Here is a 12,206-nt window from a genome sequence, read left to right on the forward strand (position 1 = left end):
AATTTTAAAAAGTAGCAATATTAACAAACCAATAAACAACAATAAAACCTAAAGTAAAACAAAACACAGGTTTACAGATCATCTGAGAGTCTCATGAAGAATTCTGAGACACTTGCTAGATTTTGCAATTCTATGTAGCTTCGACACTTTTTGAAAAAGAAAAGAGGGCTGGAAAAAAGGAAACAAGTAAACAGGCACCCAATGCTGTATCCATGTTTTGGATTCAAGTACTTCACAAGTGAAGTATTCACACTTGTGGTCATACACCCCAGTACCTTCAGCAATATTCCTCAGTGACTCAAAAAACAAACAGATTTAATCAACCATCTATTTGTTCATTCATTCATTCAACACTTATTAAGTGCCTACTGGATGCCAACCATTGTGCCAGGACCTGGGGATACAAAGACAAATAAATACAAATGTATGGAAAAATGGAAGTTTACATAGTTAGAACTCCAAGGAAATTTAAATAGCTAGAAATCTAAAGAAAAACCACTTTTACACATCAACTGACTTCTACAGTTGGCCAGTATTTTAAAGCCTGTGGTTTACCTGTAGTGTGGAGGGGGGAGCTGCTGGATGACATCATGGATTTTTATCAGCCTTTCTTCATCAGTCGCTGCTGAAACAGCATCCTGTAACAATCATAACGCAAAATAAACTGGTAGGCTTTGTTGGTAAAAACGAAAGTTCTTCACATACAATTCAGTTTTCACTCGGAGATTAATTCTCTCTCCTCTTTGATGCTGAACGACAAGGAAACACCATATAGTATCAAGGAAATAAACTTTGTTTCCATACTATGTGGACATTGAAATCTATTAAAAGATAACTTAGAAACTTTATGGTAACCAATATTAAGGGTGATAAGATTAGTGGCTCAAAGTCAGAAACTAAAAGAAGGAAAATGTGAAAACAACAAAGACTACAGACTAGCTAGCAATAACTGTTCTTTGTTTTCTTTAAACGAGCCATTTTAGTCACAGAACTATTTCTTATGTGACCAAACCAATTTTTACACATTTTGAACAAAACCACAACAAAACTCCAAAAAGAACTTGATTTAAAAGTAACTTGTACTCACAGAAAATTTCTCATACAGCTGGTAGGTGAGCAGGGGGTTTGGGAGCTCTCGGAAATACAGCTTACAGAGGGAGCCCACGGAATGGATGTCTTGAACATATGGCTCTTTTGTCAGGTCGGGGACGTGTTCAGAGTCAAATTCATGGCTAACAAACACAGAAGAGAAACAAAATAAAATTATTTCATTGAAGGAAAAGCAAATATATGACTTTAAAACAGACAGCAAAGGCCCAAAGTGTTAACCTCTACCTCAATGAGTTATTATTTTCTTCAAATGATTCCATTTCACGTAAGCTATATTTGGACTTCAGCAGTAATTGATGTCTGATCATAAGACAAGTGTTTTTCTACATGCAAATTAAGGGCACAGCTTTAATACAAAAATGGACAACAATCTCTGCAATACATATGAATGAACAACTCAACATAGAGATCTGAAAACAGGACTCCTAATTCCTAATGGTTTGAATACTCTATTTTGGCAATTCTGGAAAGTAGGGTAGAGTGGCAGCTGGTACATGAACAACCATGTACAGAAATTCCTCAGATACAAGAAGTATAGTTCAGGAATGCTTTATTGAAGAGGGATAAGGAAGCCAGAAACAATATAAAGCAATTCCCGTTAACACCAAAGTTTAATAGACAGTAAAATCTGTAGCATTAAAGTGAGTGAAATAAAAATTGTGCTCAGAATACTAAGGCAGATTAAGCTCACTCTCCAGAAGGTTAATGTCACTACAGGCATGAGACCACTTATGCACCAAAAGGATTAGTGTATGTCGACAACCTGAATACGAGATTTGCTGCATCTGAAACTAAGGACTGAAACTGTCTTTAGAACAAGAATCTATTTAAGTTTTTTCCAAACATGTATTCCTGAAAATAGAGCTGAGCTCTGTGGTCAATTAGAATATTAAAATCACTATAGAATAATGGCAATTACCATGCACCACAGTGAAAAATAAAGGATAATCACATATTAAGAATAGACTAGGGCCCGCCCCGTGGCTTAGCGGTTAAGTGCCTGTGCTCCGCTACTGGCGGCCCGGGTTCGGATCCTGGGCGCGCACCAACGCACTGCTTCTCCGGCCATGCTGAGGCCGCGTCCCACATACAGCAACTAGAAGGATGTGCAACTATAACATACAACTATCCACTGGGGCTTTGGGGAAAAAAAGGATGAGGATTGGCAATAGATGTTAGCTCAGAGCCAGTCTTCCTCAGCAAAAAGAGGAGGATTAACCCGGATGTTAGCTCAGGGCTGATCTCCCTCACAAAAAAAAAAAAAAAAGAATAGACTAGAATCTAAGATACTAAGCAAAAATAAAATTTCTATTGCTGGTGTAAAGGATACCACTGTTTTTGTCTCTGAAAAGATAATGGGAGAGGATGTGGGATACGTAACACATGCATACTTGAGCATATACAACAGAAGTAGGGTCAAAGTAGACCTAGAAAAAGTTTCATCAATTTTCATTAAGAGCTCAAGAATAATTCTATTATAACGTAAATTTTCATCTCTCATGGTTGTCATAGGTTCACACTTGATTTGCTAAAATCTTCAAAAATTGTAAAGAGACAAAATACAAGTATTGAAGAGGTTAAGGGGACATGGTTTTCTGATACTGCAAATGAAGTGGCATTTAGAAAAATATATACAGAGAAGAATATGGAATTATTTCTACTTTATCTAAACTATCCTACTGAAAATTATGGTTATCAATGTGTCTTAATTTTGAAATAATGTCATTTTAATAAATTTGAATAAGAACGAAAAAGAAAATGCCATATAAGGTTTTACCGCAGTCTCTGGATATTGGAGGCAACTCCAGAGAGACGATATATTCCATCCACGATGCCATATCTCTCAATGAATGCTGTACAACTTTGAAGAACCTGGGGTACTAAAGAGAATTTTTAAAGACATGCATTAAATTGGGAGTATTTAGTGGAAACAAAGTCACCAAAAAATGAGAATGTCTTAGCTTTCATAACCAAAATAACATTTGTAAAGTAAAGTTGTAAGAGGCAGAGATTAATCTACTACAAAAAATGATGAGGGCATATTTACTTAATTTCATATCTAAACTAGATAACTGGTTCCTGAATAATAAAGACTGGCTCTACCTTGTTATGTTTAGTTGGGTCAAACAGTTCATTCATTATTAGGATAGTCTCTCTAAGATCTTCTGTAGTAGACTCATTTAGACCATGTTACAACAGTAAGGTGAACTGTTTAGTCCTAACACCATACTAGATTAAAAAAAAAATAATAATATAGCCCTTTAGCTGAATTTCATACACAACAAATGGATATACAAAGTTAAATGCTTATCCCAACACGATAACTGCCTCCAAGTGCTGCAGTTTTTCACTTTTTTAAAAAAAGTTTCTTTTATCTTTTCATAGTTAATGCTAATTCTAATTTTAGCCAATAAACAAAACACCAACATAATGCAAAGGTCAAAGTAATTTCAAGTAGATGGACTCTTCTAATTTCCTGCCTATCTTTACATTAAAATTACTAATGTTAATATTATCAGCTCATCCTAAAGGGCACTATAACAATAAGTAGAAAGAAAAGAAGTGGACTCTCTCTGGTTACCTCTCATCTGACACAAATGGACAGCTATTGTGGGCCTACAGTCTATTCTGGGCCTACAGTCTAGAAAAGAACATTCAAAGTATGATAAAAAAAATTTTATAAAAATTCAAAAATTTATAATAGCTGAAATTTGAACTTTATTTGTTTTGCCATGCAGATGGATAAATTTACAGACTTGAGTAACTATGTTCATTTGATAGTTAAAATTCCTGAAAAGAAGTGCTTGGAAGAACATTATTTGGTCTGCAAAAGACTATTATAACTAAAAACAAAAAGACTACTATAACTATGGATAAAACATTCAGAGGCAAATGAAACAATTAAGCTATTTTAATAAGATAATTTTAGCTCATATTATGTCACTTACAGTATATATCATTCCTTTATTATTACAACAGACTTCTCTTTCATTTTCCTGCCTTTTGTTGTCCTTCCTGCATTCTGTCTTTTAAATTGTCAGATCCCGTAACTTACATTTAAAACAAACTCCTTAGTTTTGAATAAGAGTTTTAAAAAGCAGCTATATTACTCAGCATGTAATGTGTGCCAAGCTAAGTGCTTTGTAATGGATACTCACTTAATTCTCACAGAAATCCTATGGGAAAGTTCTATCATTATCCCCATTTTACAGAGAGTAAACTAAGTCCTAGAGAGAGAAAGTTTTATCCAAGGGCAAGGAGGAAACAAATGGCAGAAATGAGATCTAACTCAGGCAGTCTAAGTACAGAGCCAATTTTTAACTATGGCAATATACTGCCTGGAATATAAGGTCCCTCACAAATTAGCACTTATTTTATTGTTATCACCTTCCATATTTCACAACTTGAGGCCAGTGAAGTCTCATCTTCTGCCATACAAACCAGCCATTCTATAACTCCCTCACAAAAAAATTTCCTCTACCCAGAGTCTCCCTCTACAGCCATCTCCATATAGAAAACTCTTGGCTTTGTTCAAAACCCAACTGAACTATCACTTTTAAGCAAGCCTTCTTTGAAAATCCCCAAGTAGAGGTAGATGCAGCACTATGTTCTAGGTACCTGCCCACAGAACTATGTCATTGTTATTATTTATTAGTTTACACAACTATTACGCCTTCTTAGGTTCTCAAAAGGCAAAAGTCATGCTTCGTTCATCTTTGAATATTCAAAATCCAGGAGCACTGTCCTGACACAATATAGAAAACTAGCGAATGAATTTAATCTACAGGTACCCCATGAGCCTGACAAAGTTATCTGACCAAGTCAGCAGAGTAGGGATTTTTGTTTTCATATGGAACTGTATTCATTTTCAAATGTATACTTTCTATCTCTAAAAACATTCAAGAATTTTAGTAACAAGAAACGGAATATGTTTATGTCATTGAGATGAAGGGCAGGCAGAACTGTCGGGTACTTTTTGTGAACTGACTTTATATTATAAGCAATCTCTATGTCAAAATGATATGCAAAATTTAAAGTATCTTTATGAGCTTGAGGCCTATTTCTAATATTGTTCCATCAATGATAATCTCAGTGCCTTAGGTTTCTATCCTACAAACTAGAGGTAGAATAATAAAATTTGGGGTTGGAAAATTTCAATCACCCACTTCAAAGGAAATATACTGAGAAATTATTGGAATAATTAATATAATTACTTAAAGAAAAACAAAGCTTTAATTTTTTTCCTTAAAAGATGCTTCTCATTATGTATGCTCCAAGTTAGCATGCTAACTCACCCAAACGCAGAAAAGGTTTGCCTTGAAGAAAACTCTTCAGAGCACAGGGTTTTGTTTCTACATTATCAGGTTCTCCTAGCAGGCATTAGAGAGTTTCCATAAAAATAAGCTACCATCCATTAAAAAATAAAGTATAGCTAACTTTCTTGAGACTCTTAACAATCTTGTGATATTAGATTTATACCTGCTTATGTTCTCTGTAAACTTTGAAATTACTGGGAATCAGAAGTCTCTCCTTAATAATACAGCTAAGCTTCTACAGACATAATACTTCATGGAAAACATCTAAATTGTTTCTTTATTTTATGTTCCCTGGGTAAAAGGACTGAATGTCCACAAAATAATCAAATAATAGGGCTTAATAAATAAAATTACATAACTGAATACTGTTATTACTTAGAATTTTAAGAGAGACAAATGAGACATTTAATTAAAATAGGAAGCAAAATGAAAGAGAAAAGCATAAACTTTCATTTTGAAGAAAAGAGAGTAGAAACTGAAGAACAGTGTCAGAAGATAAAAAGAGAAAAGACATGGTTTATTTCTTCACTAACATATAAAAAAGCAATATGGAAACCCAATGTATTATTGGAAGAAACCCAAATTTTAAAAAGGCATCTTATTAGCCACTTTTCCCCCCAAACAATCTAACAAACCAGCCAACTGCACATTAAATAATGAACCAGTCAAACATAACATTAGAAACCACCAAAACAGTTCTTCCAAAAGGGGCTAAGACTTTAAAAACTATTCCCACACTCTCCAAATAATATACTTCTGATCCACTTTTATTTAATACTTTTAGTATTTTTTTATATCATATGACAATGCAATAAAAAAGTAAATATTTAAATTAAAACTGACGAAGCTTCAGATAAGAATTATGGCTTGAAGAAGTAGGAGATAAGTGTGACAAGAATTGGTCTTTTATTTTTCTGGACACTTTGGTTTAATTTCTGTGATTTTCTCCTCATTTATTCATTCGTTCATTCACTCACTCATTCATCAATCATTTATTAGATCCCTTCTAAATGCCAGGAATCATGCAAGCATTCTCTAACACAGATTAAAAAGTCCAGTTCCATTCTCAGGGTGTTGGCTTCCAGGCTAGGAGTACATTGACACAGTGTTTCTTATTAGAATGTGCATCATAATTTTTGGTTAGGCAAATATGATACCTAAAGGATTAACTTCAGGGGTTGTTTGGGCCTTGTTTCCTTCCAGTGTGCTCTGATTATAAAATTCCTGTATATTTATAGTGGTTTAAAAAAAAAAAAAAGGCCTCTTGCTGAGACGGTCAAATAACCTCAAACACAGAAATACGTTCAGGCAACAGTTTCCTCACCTTGAGTTGTTTTTTGTTTTGTTTTCTTTCTTTCTTTTTTTTCTTTTTTTTTTTTTGGTGAGGAAGATTGGCCCTGAGCTAACATCTGTGCCAATCTTCCTCTATTTTGCATACAGGATTCTGCCACAGCATGGTTTGATGAGCGGTGTGTAGGTCCACGCCCAGGATCCAAACTCGTGAACCCAGGTCCACCGGGGCGGAGCACGCAAACTTAATCACTATGCCACCGGGCCGGCCCCTCCTCATCCTGAGTTTTAAAATATTTTTTATATTTTGTACCAAATATAATTTTACCTAGTTTTCTACAAAGTTCTCACTTTTTTTTTAAGCAATCTCATTTCAAATCTCATGTTAAGGAAATTTGTTTTCAAATATGTGCAGTAAATAAAACAAGCCCTATGAAAAAATCAATGACACTAGAAAACTCTCTGTTCTACCAGAATAGATTTTATCACAGTTAGGGAACGCATGAACACTGCAGTTACTAAATCTGTTATTTTTCAGAAAGAAATGACATACTGGCATCTGTCCTCTCCTACCATACTTACTAAGAATGGAAATGCCCAAAACTTCTAAATACAACTAAAACTTGCTGAATTGATGTTTGAAAGCTAATGAGAACGGCAGAACAAACTGGAAAACACTCCTGCATATTAATGATCACATCTAAGCAGGTTGAACAAAAAGAGATATTAAAAAATACAAAAAGAAAAAGCGATACAAAAAGTAACTAAGATAAAAATTTTTTGACTTTATAATTAAGGATGCCCATGTAAATGACAAATTAGTCTGATCTATTCACAAAAACGTACTATGCGGGCAGATTTTTAAAACATCAGTTATACAGATAACCGTGATATAATCTTTAATCAACACAATTGTAGTTTGTGGTAGCTGAAACTCTGGAAGATCATCCTGAGGGAATCCTGGCACCAGGGATCACAAATAAGAGAGTTTTTTAAAAAACACCTTGTTGCACTCCTACATGATTTCTTGCAACACTTTGTATAGAAGAAATAGGTCAGGTTTGTCACTTGCTCCAACAGGGAGGTACTCAAAAGTTTAGAAAGTATAACAGGATAATCTCTCCATAAAGTTGATTATTCACTAGGAAAATAATTCAAAGAATGAGTCACTTAGCAAAACATTATTCTGCTATGAGCTTCCATCTTAGAAAAATCTGGTACAAAATCTATTTTATATAGAGTAAAGACACTATTTTAAAGTCCAAACTAAAACAGAATAATCATGAGAAAGAAGACTATACACACTATATAATTATATCTATATAGCTATCTATATGTATATTTCATCTCTCCTCACAATTATATATATAATATATAAACATATTCTTCCTCAGGATTATTGTTTTCACTTAGCCTTTAAATATTACATATAATATATATTCATTTTTACTTAATTTAGACTTTAAAATACTCTCTCTCTGTCTATATATATATAAATACACACACACAAATGGTGCAACTGTAGTTACAGACCATATAGAGTATACATGAAGTCTCAAAATCTTAACTTTAATTCCTCACACATTTATTAAATCAAAGACAAATTAATAAATCATTTTAATATTAAAAGCCATTCTCTTTCCTAATAAAAATTTTAGTTAATCCATTATGGAAATTAATAAACAAGAAACCTCATTACATTGGAGTCAGGAGGCCAAAACAGGGAGCTCTCACGCCTTATGTTGAAAATAGTCCGATAGGAAGAAGAAAGACCTCCTCTCTCTGATCAGCAGGCTCAGCCAATGAGAGGCTGTCACAACTCAGAAAAGGAAAAGCCACCACCCCTCAAACTCTGTGTTTACAACAGCCTCTGAACTTCCTCTTCCTCTCTGTAAAAGCATTTCTCCACTCCTTGCTGAGGGGGACTTGCACGTGTTGCAGACGCCAAATTGCAATTATTTGCTGATCCCAAATAAACCCATTTTTGCTGGAGAAATAACCAGCTATTTGTTTTAAGGTCAACATTTTGGTGGCCCATGTGGAGGTCCACAGAAGCTCCCCTGACGACTCTGAGGCTGCTGAGCAAACAGGTGAGGTACCCACAAGAGAACCCACTGAGCTCGGTGCTTTTCCTGTCGACCCTGGAGTTTGAGGGTAAATCTTTTTCCTGGATCCCAGCTTCTGCCCTCATTAGGTCGAGGTTCTCCAGGCTTCATTCGAGACCTATTTTGTTTTTTTGTGCGTGTGAGGAAGATCAGCCCTGAGCTAACATCTGACGCCAATCCTCCTCTTTTTTCTAAGGAAGACTGGCCCTGAGCTAACATCGCGCCCATCTTCCTCCACCCTACATGGGACGCCACCACAGCATGGCTCGACAAGCACTGCGTCGGTGCGCGCCCGGGATCGGAACTGGTGAAGCCCCGGCCACCGCAGCGGAGCGTGCGCACTTAACCGCTTGCGCCACGGAGCCGGCCCCTCCAGACCTATTTTAAGGCTTCATCCTTTTCTGGTTAAGGGCTTGTTTGTCTGCAAGTACTTGGGTGGCTCTTTGGCCTGACTCTCTGAATTGTGCTAGCCTTTGGTCAGATTCCTTTTGGAATGGGACTGTTTATACTGAAACTGTGCTAGCCTTTGGTCTGATTCCTTTTGGAATGGGACTGTTTATACTGAAACTGTGCTAGCCTTTGGTCTGATTTTTGTATTGTTTCATTAAAACTGTGCTGGTCCAGCCTTTGGCCTGACTCCCTTGGGAGCAAACTGTTCCTTAGAACCGCATTGACCAAACTTCAGTTGATTTCCTTTCGAACTGGACTGTTTCTTTGGAATTGCATTGATTCAACCTTCAGTTTCCACCTTACTGACTGTTCTAACGGAACTGGCTGGTATTAGGCCAGCAGGCTGAGCTGTTTAGCATGTTTGAGAATTACTCCTTTGCTCTAGAGAAAAACCTCTAAGAAACTGGATCCCAGTTATCCAAATATTTTGAGGGCACACCCCCCCACAGGGATCATGGCCAATTTTATGTTCATAAAAACCACAGTCACTCCTCATGCACGTTTCTACCTAAATGGACCAATTTAACGAAAAGTAATTTAGAATATAAATGGCCATCATGGGAAACTTCTGAACTCCCCAACCTTACTTTTCTTAAAACCTAACCGGACAACCACAGTTCTGTAATTTCCAAAGCTGAATGGAATGCCTATTTCAATTGGTATTTTGAGGCTTCCAAACGTTATCAGGAGTCTAAAATTGCCTGTTTGAAAAATAAAATTTTAAGATTAACTGAGGCAAATAAACAATTAAAGAAAGATGAAATGGCTTCCAAAGCCTCATGTTCCTCTCCCCTAGCTCATCGTGCTCTGGCCCCCTCTCTGGTGCCATCTTCTTTCTTCCCTTCTATACCATCTACACCTCCTCTACACCCTTACTTCCCCCAAACTAACTCTCTCACCAAACTTCCCCTTTTCCCTGAGCCTCTCCCCACTCCCTCCTCCTCTGAACCTGTCAGAACCTGTCCTTTTAAAATTAAACCTTCTGAGGATCCAAAGGCTAAACCCTTAATTTCTTATATTCCCTGGACTAAAGCTGAACTGTGAGCCCTTGTCAAGGATTTTCCCAAAGGAACCTAAGATCCTCACAGATATGCTGAGCAATTTAATATAATCATTTGACCTTACCAATCTGACTTATATCAGCTAGTTCATATGCTTGTTGGTAAAGGCCAGGCCCAGCATTGGATGAAAACTGCTAATTGGGAAAATCCTGAAAGGTCTCTAGAATTACAACCAGGAGACCAACCCGCTGATTTGTTGTATGATCAGGCTCAGGCAACTGCTAGACAACTTCTTCGGGCAATTCCTACGACTTTCCCAAAGCCTACTGATTGGAACAAAATTTAGGCTTCTGCACAAAAACATGATGAACCTGTTCATGACTATTACAATCAACTTCAGATGGTTTTTAAAGAAAATTATGGTCTACCTTCAGATGTTGATTCCACCTGGGTAGCTTTTAACTCTATGTTGATTAATGGACTGATCCGGGACCCTTCCCTTCTAGTAAAAGGAGCAGGATGGAATGAGCAACTCCAGATTTAGTTAATCCAGCAAACCAGCTCTCGCGTACCCTAGATGAATTACCTAAAAGACTGCTAAAATTCTTAATCTTCAACTCCAGCAAATGAAGGCGCCTAAAAGAAACCAAAACCTCCTAGTTTCTGCTATTATTGCAAAGAGCCAGGGCACTGGAATCAACCCTGGACTGTTACAAATTTAAGCACTTCAAGCAACTTCAGCCCTCTAAACCAGCCTTTCCAATGTCCTCCAAATTCTCAGCGTTGAGCTCCGAGGAACTACAGGGGCTCTTCCCAATCCTCCTCCTTAATTGGCTTGGAGAAACATTTCTCCGGATTGGAGAGGAATCTCTTTCTTCCCGGACACTGGAGCCACACTCTCAGTGCTCAACCCCACTACCGTAAAGCAGCTCCTGACCTGGAGTACTAAAACAGCTCAGATAGTGGGGATCTCTAATAAACTTCAAAGGTTCCTGTCTTTAAACCTATTCCTTTTTGTCTACATCCTTTCAGAGACACACACCCTTTTCTTCTTAGTTCTTCTGCCCTTATTCATTTATTAGGCTGAGATTTCTTGGAAAAGTATCATACTGAAATTTCTCCCGAAACGGGGAAATAATTCTAGAATATGACAGTAGTCACCAAAATAGGCAACCAGGTGAATTAAATGACCCTTTGGCATCTTTTATTTGCTCCGTCTCTCATGGCACTAGAGCGGATTCTGGAAACACTGATCATTCATCCCTACTGAATCAGCTACCACCCTCTTTATGGGCAAATCTCCAACTGATACCGGTAAAATTCACAGCGCACCTCCCATCGAGATTCAAATAGATCCCTCAAAGCCTCTCCCCAGAATTAATCAATACCCTGTAAGTAAAGAACCCCTTCAAGGTATAAAGCCCATAATAGAAGTTTACATGGATCAAGGCCTCATTATCCCTTGTACTAGCCCCTGGAATATTCCTATTTTACCTGTGAGAAAACCCAAGGGCCAAGGAAGGAGGTTTGTCCAGGACCTCTGAGAGTAATAAACCACATTGTTATCCCTCAACACCCTGTTGTTCCTAACTCTCATAATGCTACTAACATCCATTCCCACTAGAAGCAAATTCTTTACTGTAATTGATTTACATAGTGCATTCTTTAGCATTCCAGTGGATGAAGCTAGTCAATACCTTTTGCCTTCACTTAGGAAGGAAAACAATTCACCTGGACATTAATGCCTCAGGGTTTTACTGAGAGCCCTTATTTCTCACAAATCCTGAAGGCTTATCTGGTTGATATAAAGTTCCCTAGGAGTTCTACTTTGTTGCAATACGTGGACATTTGCTTCTTTATGCTCTCTTTCTCAAGCCTCCTCACAGGAAGACAGCATCCACTTGCTAATGCTTTTAAGGGATAATACTTTAAAG

The 12,206-nt window shown here is 37.0% G+C and overlaps 1 protein-coding gene across 5 annotated transcripts in view; it reads right to left on the minus strand.

Annotated features, from left to right (window-relative positions):
• ARHGAP32 (Rho GTPase activating protein 32) overlaps positions 1-12,206 on the minus strand; it is a 322,445-nt gene that overhangs the window by 24,336 nt on the left and 285,903 nt on the right. For all 5 annotated transcript variants that reach the window (XM_087433924.1, XM_087433925.1, XM_087433926.1 and 2 more), the window contains 3 exons: positions 2,888-2,990; positions 1,088-1,232; positions 556-638 (listed from right to left, as the gene is read on the minus strand). In XM_087433924.1, coding sequence (XP_087290050.1) covers positions 556-638; positions 1,088-1,232; positions 2,888-2,990 — 331 coding nt within the window. The remainder of the gene's footprint in view (positions 1-555; positions 639-1,087; positions 1,233-2,887; positions 2,991-12,206) is intronic.

This window comes from Ceratotherium simum, chromosome 7, assembly GCF_057802395.1.
Source record: "Ceratotherium simum simum isolate JZ-2026a chromosome 7, ASM5780239v1, whole genome shotgun sequence".
Lineage (NCBI taxonomy): Eukaryota > Metazoa > Chordata > Mammalia > Perissodactyla > Rhinocerotidae > Ceratotherium > Ceratotherium simum.